Source organism: Podarcis muralis, chromosome 2 (genome assembly GCF_964188315.1).
Source record: "Podarcis muralis chromosome 2, rPodMur119.hap1.1, whole genome shotgun sequence".
Classification (NCBI taxonomy): Eukaryota; Metazoa; Chordata; class Lepidosauria; order Squamata; family Lacertidae; genus Podarcis; species Podarcis muralis.
Genome location: NC_135656.1, coordinates 55872937 through 55884470, shown reverse-complemented (window position 1 = coordinate 55884470; position 11534 = coordinate 55872937). Strand labels below are relative to the sequence as shown.

Genomic DNA, 11534 nt, shown 5'->3' with positions numbered 1-11534 from the left:
ATTTGTGCATGATATGCAATTAGCTCCTTTACAGTTTTTAAGTGTACACTTAAGATCTTTTATGCGTAAAGTGCCCTTAGGATAACTTTGTTCACATGAAGGGAGTCTCCTTTTGAAAAGGGTGGAGTGCTGCTGTTGAAACCTGCACTGATATAGAAAAAATAGGGGTGGTTGGCTTTTGCTGCCCAATTCCCCAAGGGACTGAGTCTCCGAAGTCCATGATCAGTGAGAGATGAATGGATGGATCGAGGCAGGATAAAGTGAAAGCAAGACAGATCTTTATTTTTCTGTTGCAACAGAGTTCCCTCCACTCCTTGCAAGGAGGCAAGAGAGACCCAGAAACAAGAAGAAACGTTCACTTTTAAAGGTTTGCATTTTGTCGTAGAGAAGAAGCACATCCCCTCTACAAACATTCAGAAATTATATCACACACAAGGTGAGGTTACTGTGGCTCAGACAGGCCAAGCTGTGATATTCCTGAGGATTTAGCAAGTTTTACATAGTTCCAGACACAGTTTACACAAAACATTAGCATTTGATAAGATGATCAGGATGCCGGTCAGACATCCCTCAATGCAGAGCATCTGGGAAAATAATGACAATTAATACAAAGGAGGTTCATAGATAGAGGAGAGGATTGCTGTCTACCTACCTGTTTGCAGGCAAGGGGGATTTAGGAGGCAGAGGAAATATTTAGAGTCTTCAGGAGATCCAAGATGGCTTTTGGATTGCTCTCCTGTACAATTTTAGACGTGTGGTTTATATACTTATGTATGTGTATTTTTGTTGTGCAATTATCAACATTTATTCTATATCTGAGACCTTAGAATTCCTATAACACACCTTATACTCTCTCTCTCTAGAATCATTCTACTTTCATTGAATACAGTCATACCTCAGGTTGAAGTAGCTACAGGTTGAGTGTTTTCAGGTTGCGCTCCGCAGCAACCCGGAAGTAACAGAATGTTATTTCTGGGTTTCGCCACTCGCGCATGCAGACGCTCAAAATGACGCCACACACATGCGAAGAAGCAGTGAATCATGACCCACGCAAACATGGGTTGTGTTCGCTTCAGAATGCGAACGAGGCTCCGGAACGGATCCCGTTTGCATCCAGAGGTACCACAGTAAATATATACAGTATGTACACAGAAAGGCAAGCTGTCTAGTAGAGCTTAAAATCTTTGGTCTTCATTTGTAAGCAGACTGCTGTCCTGAGGATTTTGTCCTCTCTTTGTAATTAAGTGAAGTCACTCATCTAAGACCATCTGCCAAATCCAGCTGTTCAGAAACAGCAGAATGCATATTACATGCAAATGCACGTAACAGTATATTTCTTGGAGAAAGGCCATAGCCCACTAAGGTACTTATGTAGACCTACTGGCCTCCATTTTCATAATTAAAGCAAGGTCTGGAAAACCTTGCTTAAATTCACTTTTTTGTAAGTGAAAATGGAAGGCCAGTGAGTCTACACAAGTACCTTAGTGTACTATGACCTTTCTCCAAGAAATATACTGTTATGTGTTTAAACAAGTTGTGTTCAACTTCTTGTATATGCTACCCGTAGAAATTATAGGATATTGTATAGAGTGCATTAACTTGCTTGACATGTTACAATCTCAAAAGTGTGGTTCCTGTTAACATTTGCACCTCCTCCCTGCTTGCTGGAATCCTGGCCGTCCTTACAAGTGAGGCAGCAAAAGCTTCTGTCTGCTTGAACCCTCATCTCTCCTTCTGCTCTTGGCAAGCACACACACAACAGGACTTCTGAAGACCATTACATACCCACTCATTAACAAGAGCAGTTTCTTGCCAGAGGAAAGAAAGAATTGCTGGCCTGGCCTTTAAAGAAAGAAAGAAAAATCTTGTTATCTTTAGTTCAGAGAGTTCCATTCCTTCTCTATTACACAGCATTTCCAGCAAAGGTTACAGGGGCTGGGACAGCAATAACCCTATCTCCCAACGCAAGCCTATAATTGCTTGATGTAAGTCAGCTGATAGGTGAAAGACCCAGGAAAAGGCAGATAAAAGTTAAAGGTAATGGGAGAAATTCAGCATCACCGTCTTCTAATCATTTGGCGCAAGCAGTTCTGTTTGCCAAGAGGAACAACCTCCTCTCTCCTCCCCTGCATGCTGTGCTGAGGGTTCTCCTGACTCTCCCAGGTGAATTTGGGGAAATGCGTGGACAGGAGGAGGAGAAGAAAAGCCCTGTTGCATTAGCAGGAGCCCTTGGACTGACCTCTGCTAAAATGCAGAGTTAGCTGAATCTAGGCCAAAGTCTTATTTTTATTAAAACAACTGTATTTTTAAACAAAGGTGTAGAGTGAGGTCTTAAATTTTAATAATAATAAATATACTCAATAGTAAGAATATTTCATGGCTGCCTGACCCATTTTATCTGGTATATAGCCAGTGGGATTGCTCAGTTATTAAGAGCATGAGACTCATAATTTCAAGGTCATGGGTTCGAGCCCCACATTGGGCAAAAAGATTCCTGCATTGCAGGGGGTTGGACTTTGGCACGAAGTAACATAAAAACTACAAGATTAAGGGAGGAACAACTGGGAATACAAGACCCAGTGTGGTATTCGGAAATAATCTATTTTGGTGACATGATTCAAGAGCAATGTGGCTTAAATGGGGAGGCAGTTTAATATGGGCAGAGATTATTCCTGTGCCATAAAGATAAAAAACAGCACCTTAAATTAAGTCTGAAAACCAGAGCAGATGTTATAATTCTCTCTCTTTTTTTTAGGAGAGTTATAATTGTGACCTTCCGGCTTCACTTAATATTATGGTGGTGGCAGTCTGAACCCATTTAATTTTCTTAACTGTCTTCCTAAACATCCCCAGATGTATTGCAATAATGCAACCTGGAAGTGACTAGAACAGGAGAATGAATGAAGTTAGGCCAGGCTTTTCACAAAAAGGGAACCAACTGGAACTAGCAAAGACGGCACTCCACTACTGCATGATCACTCAGGAGCATGGCTGGTTCCAGAATCACCTTCAAACGGCAAACCTGATTCTAAGGTTATGCTCTTCTAAACCAAATGTCTTTCTTTGAGATAATTACTTTACCTGTGATGTCTTGCTTTAAGATAATCATCTTGGTGCTTGGGAGAATAATATGTCATACATTTGTGCCCCAGGCAAACATGTGTGCAGAAGGACAGCACACTTTATAATGTCATAGCCTACCATAACACTTCAGTCTTGGGATCCATTTATCGCTGTGAGGTCCCAGCATTGTATCGGAATTATGGGCATCAAAAGCAGTCAGTGCAAAGAAAAGCTATAGTGCTTGCTTGATGATAAATAAAAAGGAAAACATTAATACATTATTCTTAGCCTTTACATGAAAGTGCTGGGGAAGGCAGATCTAGCTGTATACTCTTGGAGGGGACTGATTCCAGTGAACTGTTCACAAATTCCCAATGTATTTGCATCTTCAGGCTGTCTTCTGTAACTTGTTTAAATATTTGTTTGTGCACTCTTGCTCATTAGTTCACAAGTAGGCAGAGAAGTTAAAGAAAGTTCTCATTCTTTTATTCTGTTGGTCTATATGTGAAAAGACTCCTTTATCTTAGGCCTCTTTAACCAGGCCTTGGGCTGATTGACATCCAAGGCCCTTTTAAAATGTGATGTGGAAGAGAGGATTTTTGGGTTTTCTTTGTTTCTGTTTTTCTTATGTATTTTGTGTTTTTTATATTATAATTTTTATGTTGTGAACCATCCTGAGATCTGTGGGTATAGGCGGTATACAAATTTAAATAATAATAATAGTATCATCTTAGGCAAGCCAGCCACCACCAGTGTTTTCAGATTCCATGTTGTGCTCTCCATGAGTCCAGAAATAACTACCGATATAGTATCTGTCATAAACTCAGGGAAACCCCAAGCTAGCGAGCCCCACCTGGTCTGTTGGTCCTTGCCTGCCTTCCATCAGAACTGACAGCTGTAAATTCTTGAATCCTGAGGTCAGGGGTATTACATTTCATTTCACCACTTGAGGCAAAACAGGAAGTGCCACCCTGCTCTGCCACACCACCACCCATGGGACACTCACCACCACTGTGCCACCTGCCAGTGGCACTGGTAGCTGCACCATACCCTCCAACATTTCTCTGATGAAAATAGGGAAGTCCCATTCTATCATGCTAATTTTACTAAGGATAAGGATACCACATTTCATAGTACAGTGGTACCTCCGGTTGCGAATGGGATCCGTTCCGGAGGTCTGGCCACGTCCCAAGGAATCCGCAACTGGAGGTGCTGCTTCTGTGCATGCGCACGATTTAGCACTTCTGCGCATGTGCGTGGGGCGGAACCTGGAAAAATACTTCCAGGTTTGCCGCATTCACATCCTGAAGTTTACGTTACCAGAGCGATACGTAAGCGGAGGTACGACTGTATGTGAATGTGGTGAAGTGGTTAGAGTGTTGAACTAGGAGCTGGAAGACCAGGGTTCAAATCCTGATTTAACCATGAAGCTTTTTGAAAATGAACATTAGATTAGCATCTTTAGAGCGACACCCCTTTCAAGGAAGTGTTTTAAAGTTCTTTGCACGGTGCTTGGCCACCTTTCTCTTAATAAATTCCTCACAGAAGTTATTTTTGCTTCTGGAAACAGCGCGACCGGCAGCCCACTGGGCAGCGAAAACCAGGGCCTTAGTTCTCGTGCTGCGCTCTCTGCCTCAGTCCATCCCACGCGCCCCTGGGTGGCAGCCTCCTCCAGATTGCTTTTCCCGCCCAAAGGCCCGGGCGCCGCGAGGCAGGCGGAACGCCTTGGGGCGGGCTCGTCGCCGGCGCCTCCCTCCAGCAGCGGGAACCCGCTCGCAGCCCCAGCGAAGGTTATCTCGGTCAGGACCGGTTAGCGCCGGTCGCCCAGGCGAAGGGGGTGTGCGCGGGAAAGGCGGAGTCCGCCGGGGGAAGACCCCACCTCCGGAGAGATGACAGAGCCAGTCAAGAGAGCGCAGCGCGGCTGCCGCTGCCTCATACCCACTCGGCGGTGTGCGCTCCGCTGCTGCGTCTCCCTCAGCCTCCCGCCGCCGCCGCCGCCGCCGCCATGCGAGATTACGACGACATCATCGCCTTCCTGGGCGAGTGGGGCCCCTTCCAGCGCCTCATCTTCTTCCTGCTCAGCGCCAGCATCATCCCCAACGGCTTCAACGGCATGTCCGCCGTCTTCTTGGCCGGCACCCCCGAGCACCGGTGCCGGGTGCCGGCCAGCGCCAACCTGAGCCGCGAGTGGCTCAACGCCAGCATCCCGCTGGAGGAGCGCGGCGGGCGGCAGGTCCCGCAGCGCTGCCGCCGCTACAGCCTGGAGGCCCTGGCCAACTTCTCCGCCCGCAACCTGGTGCCCGGGCGGGACGTCAACCTCAGCCAGGTGGAGCAGGAGAAGTGCCTGGACGGCTGGGAGTACAGCCGAGAGCCCTACCTCTCCACCATCGTCAGCGAGGTAGGGAGGGGCGGCGGGCAGGCGCCGCAGCAGCTGCTCCGGGAGGCTGATTATTATGACTGGGCTGTGGCGCGCGTGTGTGTTTGTGTGCGGAAGCGTCAGCTGTGGGTGGAAGGGAGAATGAACGGCGTGTGTTGCCGGCGTGAGGGAAAGGAGGCGCGCGTGTCTGGAGCCTCGGAGTCAGAAAATGGAGGAGCGGGTCGGGGCTCAGGAGGGGCCTGGTCGGCTGCAGCACGCGCAGAAGATGCGCTCCGGGGCCGACGCGCCGCCGAGCTCCCCTTCGTAAGAGCGGAGGCCGGCTCCGGCTCCGGCGCCTGTCCTGGGGGCACGTGTCGCCCGCGCGGTTGTATTCGTTTCTGCTGCCGCCTGGCTCCCCGGAGGAAGGGTTGCATATAGGCTGCGCGGGGTCTTCTTCGCATGCTTTCCTGCTTCTCTGGCATTGTCTCGTGCATCGCGCGGCACCTCGGTCCGTTTGCCTCTCTGAAGTCGTGGCACAAGCCTCTGCTCCTCGCCCTTCCATGCGTAGGGACAATGCTGCTTTGTTCGTGATCTCTTGGGTGTATGAGGAAGGGACCGAGAAAGGCCCTCAGGCAACGTGCATGCATACATTGGGGCCCACGTAACAGATCCCGTTCAATGCATTTAGCTTCGTATGGCTAAGATTCAGCAGTACCATAAGGGACCAGTTTACCCATCCAACCCAGGAAACATTTAGGGCCCCTACTCTTATAGCCGCTTGATGCCACGTCGCTATACGTCACCATTAGACCACTGACTGTTGAACGTGTGGACTGGCTCCATTGCAAAGTGTTGTATGTGCTGTGTGTAGGTGGATGGTTTGGTTCACACGTGTAAATAAACTGAATGCACCCATAACATTTTGTGTTAATGGATTCTGCTCTCAAGGGAATCATATTAGAGAGAGAAAAATCTGACAGCAAAACACAACACCAGAGTGAGGCTCTAAGTTATCTGATGGATCAGGCTCTTCTGGGTAAGAGAGCCATGATGCTGGGAAAGATTTGTTGTTTTGTACCCTTCTCCCTGCCTGTTGTTCTCCAGCTGTCACTCCCTTCCCAAGCTTCTTCTTACCATATGGAGGAAAACATATAGGCACCCTTATGATCAGCAACCAGACTACTGCATAAGTACCTCCCATTGCCATCTGTATCCTGGACTGGTAGGCTACTGTAAATAAATAAAAAACACAGCTAATGCTAGCATGCTAATTATGTCAGGTCAGATTAGATCAACTCCTTAGAGTTCTGTTGAACTGTGTAAGTGTGGGCACTGGTGTGGAATAACATCAATGTGGTAGCTAAGGGTGTGTCATATAAAGGGTGTTGTCATAATACAATTTTAAAAACATGTTATTTCACCTCCTTAAGGGGAAGAAGAAAGGAGCACAGTCCAAAACAAATTAGATTACCGTAACTAATCTAGGATAAATCTGGTGGTAATAATTACCCAATCTCTACAACTAATCTAGAGATCACATCAGATTTCTCTTTTTTCATTTTTTTTAAAAAAAATCTTTTATTTCATTGGAATAGACTGTTTTGTAGATGAGAGTTGAAACTCTGACTCATTTCTGAAACATTCATGCTTAATATTTGGAGGGTTATGGATTAGGTTAACCCAACACGTACCTTTTGTATATACTCGAGTGGTAACAATAACAGTCCAATCCTATACCTGCTGACTCAAAAGTAAGCCCCATTGAGCTCAATGGAATTTACTCCCAGTAAACTGGTCAGGCCACTGTTCAGACTTGCTTGTTTGGGAACTGCTACATTGCCTCATGTTATGGATGCTATCCGGGAGACTGCTTGAAAGACTTATCAATTTAAACTCTATCCTTTCTGTAGTTTAGACATACTGTTTAGACATTTAAATAAAGACTTGACTATTCTTAACTGACTCTTGTTGGTCCTGAAAATGGGGTCAGTGAAACGGAACATATAGTTATGAATAAGACGCACAAGCCCATTATTTTTATTGTGATCTTCCGAAATATCTGAAAAAGCACCACATCTTACCAGTAGTCAGTGAACTGCAGTTTTAAGTTGATGTGGGGTCTTTCAACAAGGTTGACTGTGCATTAAGTCACTGGATGCTATAATGTTTCCTAAGACCAGTTGCTGGAGGCCACAGAGGAGAGAGTGCTCCTGTGCTCATATCCTGCTTGCGGGTTTCTCACAGGTTTCTGGGTGGCCACTGTGAAAACAGAATGTTGGACTAGATGGGCCATTGGCTTGCTCTTGCTCTTATTATGTGTGCGGTTGTTTCCCAGTCTTAAATACTTCCTGAAAGTCTTCACTTTGCAGAAAGACAGAGAGAGCATTTCCTAGCCACTCACAAAATAGTTATTCTCCTAGCATTTGTTTCTGTTGTGGTTGCTCTGTTGAATAGAGTTGTACAGGGACACCTACAATGATAAGCAACAATATTGTCCCTTCTTCCCTGCCCTAGCAGCATTTTGGAAACCTTGTGTTGAGGTGTATGTTGTGGTTGTTGTTATTAAAAAATGTTTAGATGCCTCTTTTCAGTTTAAAACTGTATACTGAAGACAATCAGCTCTACACTGCCACATCTGAAATCAATTGAGACGATGCAAGTTCTGTACCAACATGGCTCGAGTCAGTGATGGGCTGGATGAGGGCCAGTAATCTGAAGCTGAATCTTGTTAAGATGGAAGCTTTATGGATAAGCGGTTCCTAAGTTTGAGAAATTCGCAGGTTGCCTATTCTTGATAGGTTTGCACTCTTCCTTGGGAGTACTCTTAAATCCATCATTGTCAGTGCTTTTTCCGGCACATATACTATCTACACCTGTTCCTTGACAGGGATAGCTTGGTCTTAGTGATGGAGGCTTTGGTAACCTCTACACGGTACTATTGGAATGCGCTCAATGTGAGGCTACATTTGGGGTGGTTTGGAAATTTCAGCTAATGTAGAATGCTGTGGTCCACATTAGCGTATTGCACAGATGCTAAAAGCTCTACACTGGCTTCCGGTACATTTACAAAGTTCAAGATATTAGTGTATAAAGTTCTAATGGCCTATAATGCATTATACACCTACCAGAGCACTACCGTCATGTGGCTGAATCATCCTAACTGTCCCACAGCTAACTCATATTCATTCAGTTTCTGTGCAAACCAAGGTTTTTCACATTATGGCACCAGTAATTTGGAACACTGTTATAAATAACATACAAATAAGGTGTTAAAACCAATAAAACCCAAAAAGCAAGGCAGAGCTGGTAGGCCTGGGCAAATAAAAAGGTATGGAAGAAATCCCTTAAATAAGTAAATGAAATGTTTTCATTTACAGTGTAGCCACATGCACTGGCTGCTTAAGTGTTATGCACACTTTTAAAGGTGCGCCTTATCAGAGGCATAGCTAGGGGGCAGTGGGCACTTGGGCCTGCAGTGAACCCGAGCCACATGTCTCCTGGGAGTGACGTGGTGGCTTGGGTCTCTGCAGGCTCCACGCTGTCTGAAAGGGCAGTGTGCGGTTTGCACCTGCCTGCTGCCTCCTAAGGATGCCACTCTACAGCTGAGGGGGAGGCAGCAGGCAGACTGCATGCAAGCTCCACGTTGTGCGAAACTACTGTAAACTACAATGTGTTTCAGTGATGATGGTTTATACCTTAGCCTGGGGCTTCCGTGCTCCCTCTCCATCCTTCTTTCATGTACTCTGATTCCACCCCCCCACCCCCCCGCTGACGTCCTGGTTTGCTGTAAGCATAGCTTCCCCCACTGCATCCAGTCCAGGTGAAGCATGTTTTTTCTGCAGACCATAGTTGGAAACCATAGGCCACATTTCTGTGTGCTCCTAAAGGACTATAGCATTAAAATATATATGTGAACATGTGGAACAGATGCTCTTCCCTCCCTGTTTTCTTCCCTAGCCACAATTCTTTTTGCCACCATTTTAGCTACATTTACCCTAGTCTAGAGATAATAGCTGTCTAGGCTTACCGGTCGGGCCATCTGTTGTCCATTGTCAATTTTGACAGAAATTAGCATGATACAAATCTTTTCATCTGCATTGTTTCAACATTTGATGGTACTTGGGGACTAGGTTCTTGGAAATGGGGGCAAAACTACTTCATTGTACTGCTTTCCCCACATATACTTTGTCCAGCTTCTACTTTGATTTAAAGGTCTTTGTTAATTGTAAAAATAATAATAATAATGAGTAATTAGAAATGAAGCTAAGGAAGGGCACCCTGTTGAAAGGACTTAGTACTTAGCCAATGTACGTATTCGGGGCTGTTTTAAATCAAATTGGCCTTATTTCTACAATTTCCGTAAGTGAGATCTGCATATTTTTCTCCGTGTGTTTTGAGTTTCTAGGCTAAATTGAACACAAAATACTTGGCTTAGTTGGGAATGAGTGGTCCTGTGTGCTTCCCCAATCCCGATCTCCTAGCTTCTTCCCCGTGCAAGCCAGCTTCTGTACTTTGATTCTGGTCTCTTTAAAGTAGTTCCCCATTATTATGCCTAAAACAGAAAACTACGGTAGTTTAATTTCACGTTTTCTATCAGACAGGATCAGGAGCCACAATCAAACTGTGGTTTCAGATCCTGACGAATCAACCAACATTGAAGTACAATTCAGGTTATGATTTAATGGAATAGTAGATCAGATTCAGTCTGGTGCATGGATACGTGCTGGACGTCTAAGGAAAAAGAGGATACCTTTTACTATATGTGGTGGTTATGTCAGATCGTGAAAGCTTTTTGGGAAATGTATAATGAACTGGGGGAAATGTCTAAGGCATCTTTTATTTTAAAAAGCTTTACTTTTGGGAATAATAGGTCAAGCGATACCCAAATGTCAGGAAAAAAAGTTTATTATGTATGCAACAATGCCTTATGATGATTTACGCGCAGAAATGGAAAGAATCTGGTGTATGGGGGTAGAGCAAAGGTAGCACAGTGGACCTGACACATGTTCCTGGCACACAAAAACTATGGTTTGTTAAGCCAGGAACATTATGTCAGAAACATCTCTTGATCTTGTTAGCTTTTTCAGCCTGCTTCCTTGATTTTATCCCTTTGTTTCATTTTTACTTTCCCACAGGTTTCCAAAGATTGGTACCAGCTTTTTATTTTGTCAGGATTTGCCCTGAAGGCAGGCTTGTTGAGTTTTAGGCTCATGGACATTTGCTTCTTAGGCTAATACAGGTGCTCTATTGTGCTTGAACTATATGATATTTCAGTTCATTGCAAGACTTGGTTTATTATCAATTCACCATGAGTTACAATTTATTTCTATAACTGTATTTGCCTATATATTGACTGTCTTTGTGTTCAGTGGTTACAAACAACAGAGCAAGGTATTTATGTCAACAATGTTCTGTTCTCACCCCACTATTTTGATTACTGGTGAAGGCTCAGGAATGTTCACAATTATTATTGCACAAGAAAGTATTAACCTGTTTCAGAATGTTGTTGTTCCTTCTGAACATGAGAAAGCTTGCAGGAATTTGCACCACTTCCTGTTCCCTTTATGGTTATTATTCCTACAGTTGAAGACCCACTGATATTTCTTTGACTTTGGTCCTGCAAACTACCTATATAGTACATTTGCCTCCTCCGTTAGCTGGACCAATTTTTTTAATTCACAGGTGGCATTGTTGAGCCAGTCAGTCCCCTAGCTAGGATAAAGCTCAGGGGCTTCAGCAGGTGTGGGCAACCCTTGGCCCTCCAGATGTCACTGAACTACAACTCCCATCAGTCTTAGCAAGCATGCCCAATGTCTAGGAATGATGTGAGCTGTAATTCAGCAACTTCCGAAAGGCCAGACATTCCGCACACTTGGGCTAGGAGATGCAGCAAGCAGGGTGATATTGAAAGGAGATGGGGGCTGTGAGAAAGCAGCCTTTCCACAAAGTGTGTATTGTGAATGTGGCAGGAACAACATGATTGCTTTCCTTATATGTGATGGAGGGCTGGGTAATTGTGAAGTGAAAAGCTGGAAAGAGCAGAACCATGCCACAAATGCTACTTCGGAAGTATGGTATCTATTGTGTGGTTTACTGTGAACATTTCCAAACTGGT

General features: G+C 44.9%; 1 protein-coding gene and 1 long non-coding RNA gene across 2 annotated transcripts in view; one reads left to right on the top strand and one right to left on the bottom strand.

The window, feature by feature from the left end:
• Window positions 1-256: 256 nt before the first annotated feature.
• On the bottom strand, window positions 257-4281 carry LOC114591254 (uncharacterized). Its single transcript, XR_003705223.2, has 2 exons — window positions 1786-4281; window positions 257-584 (listed from the first exon to the last, which is right to left on the bottom strand). It is a non-coding gene; the product is annotated as an uncharacterized LOC114591254 (long non-coding RNA).
• Window positions 4282-4794: 513 nt separating this feature from the next.
• Window positions 4795-11534, top strand: part of SLC22A4 (solute carrier family 22 member 4) — a 59859-nt gene continuing 53119 nt past the window's right edge. The window contains exon 1 of the mRNA XM_077924515.1: window positions 4795-5461. Coding sequence (XP_077780641.1) covers window positions 5069-5461 — 393 coding nt within the window. The 5' untranslated portion in view covers window positions 4795-5068. The remainder of the gene's footprint in view (window positions 5462-11534) is intronic.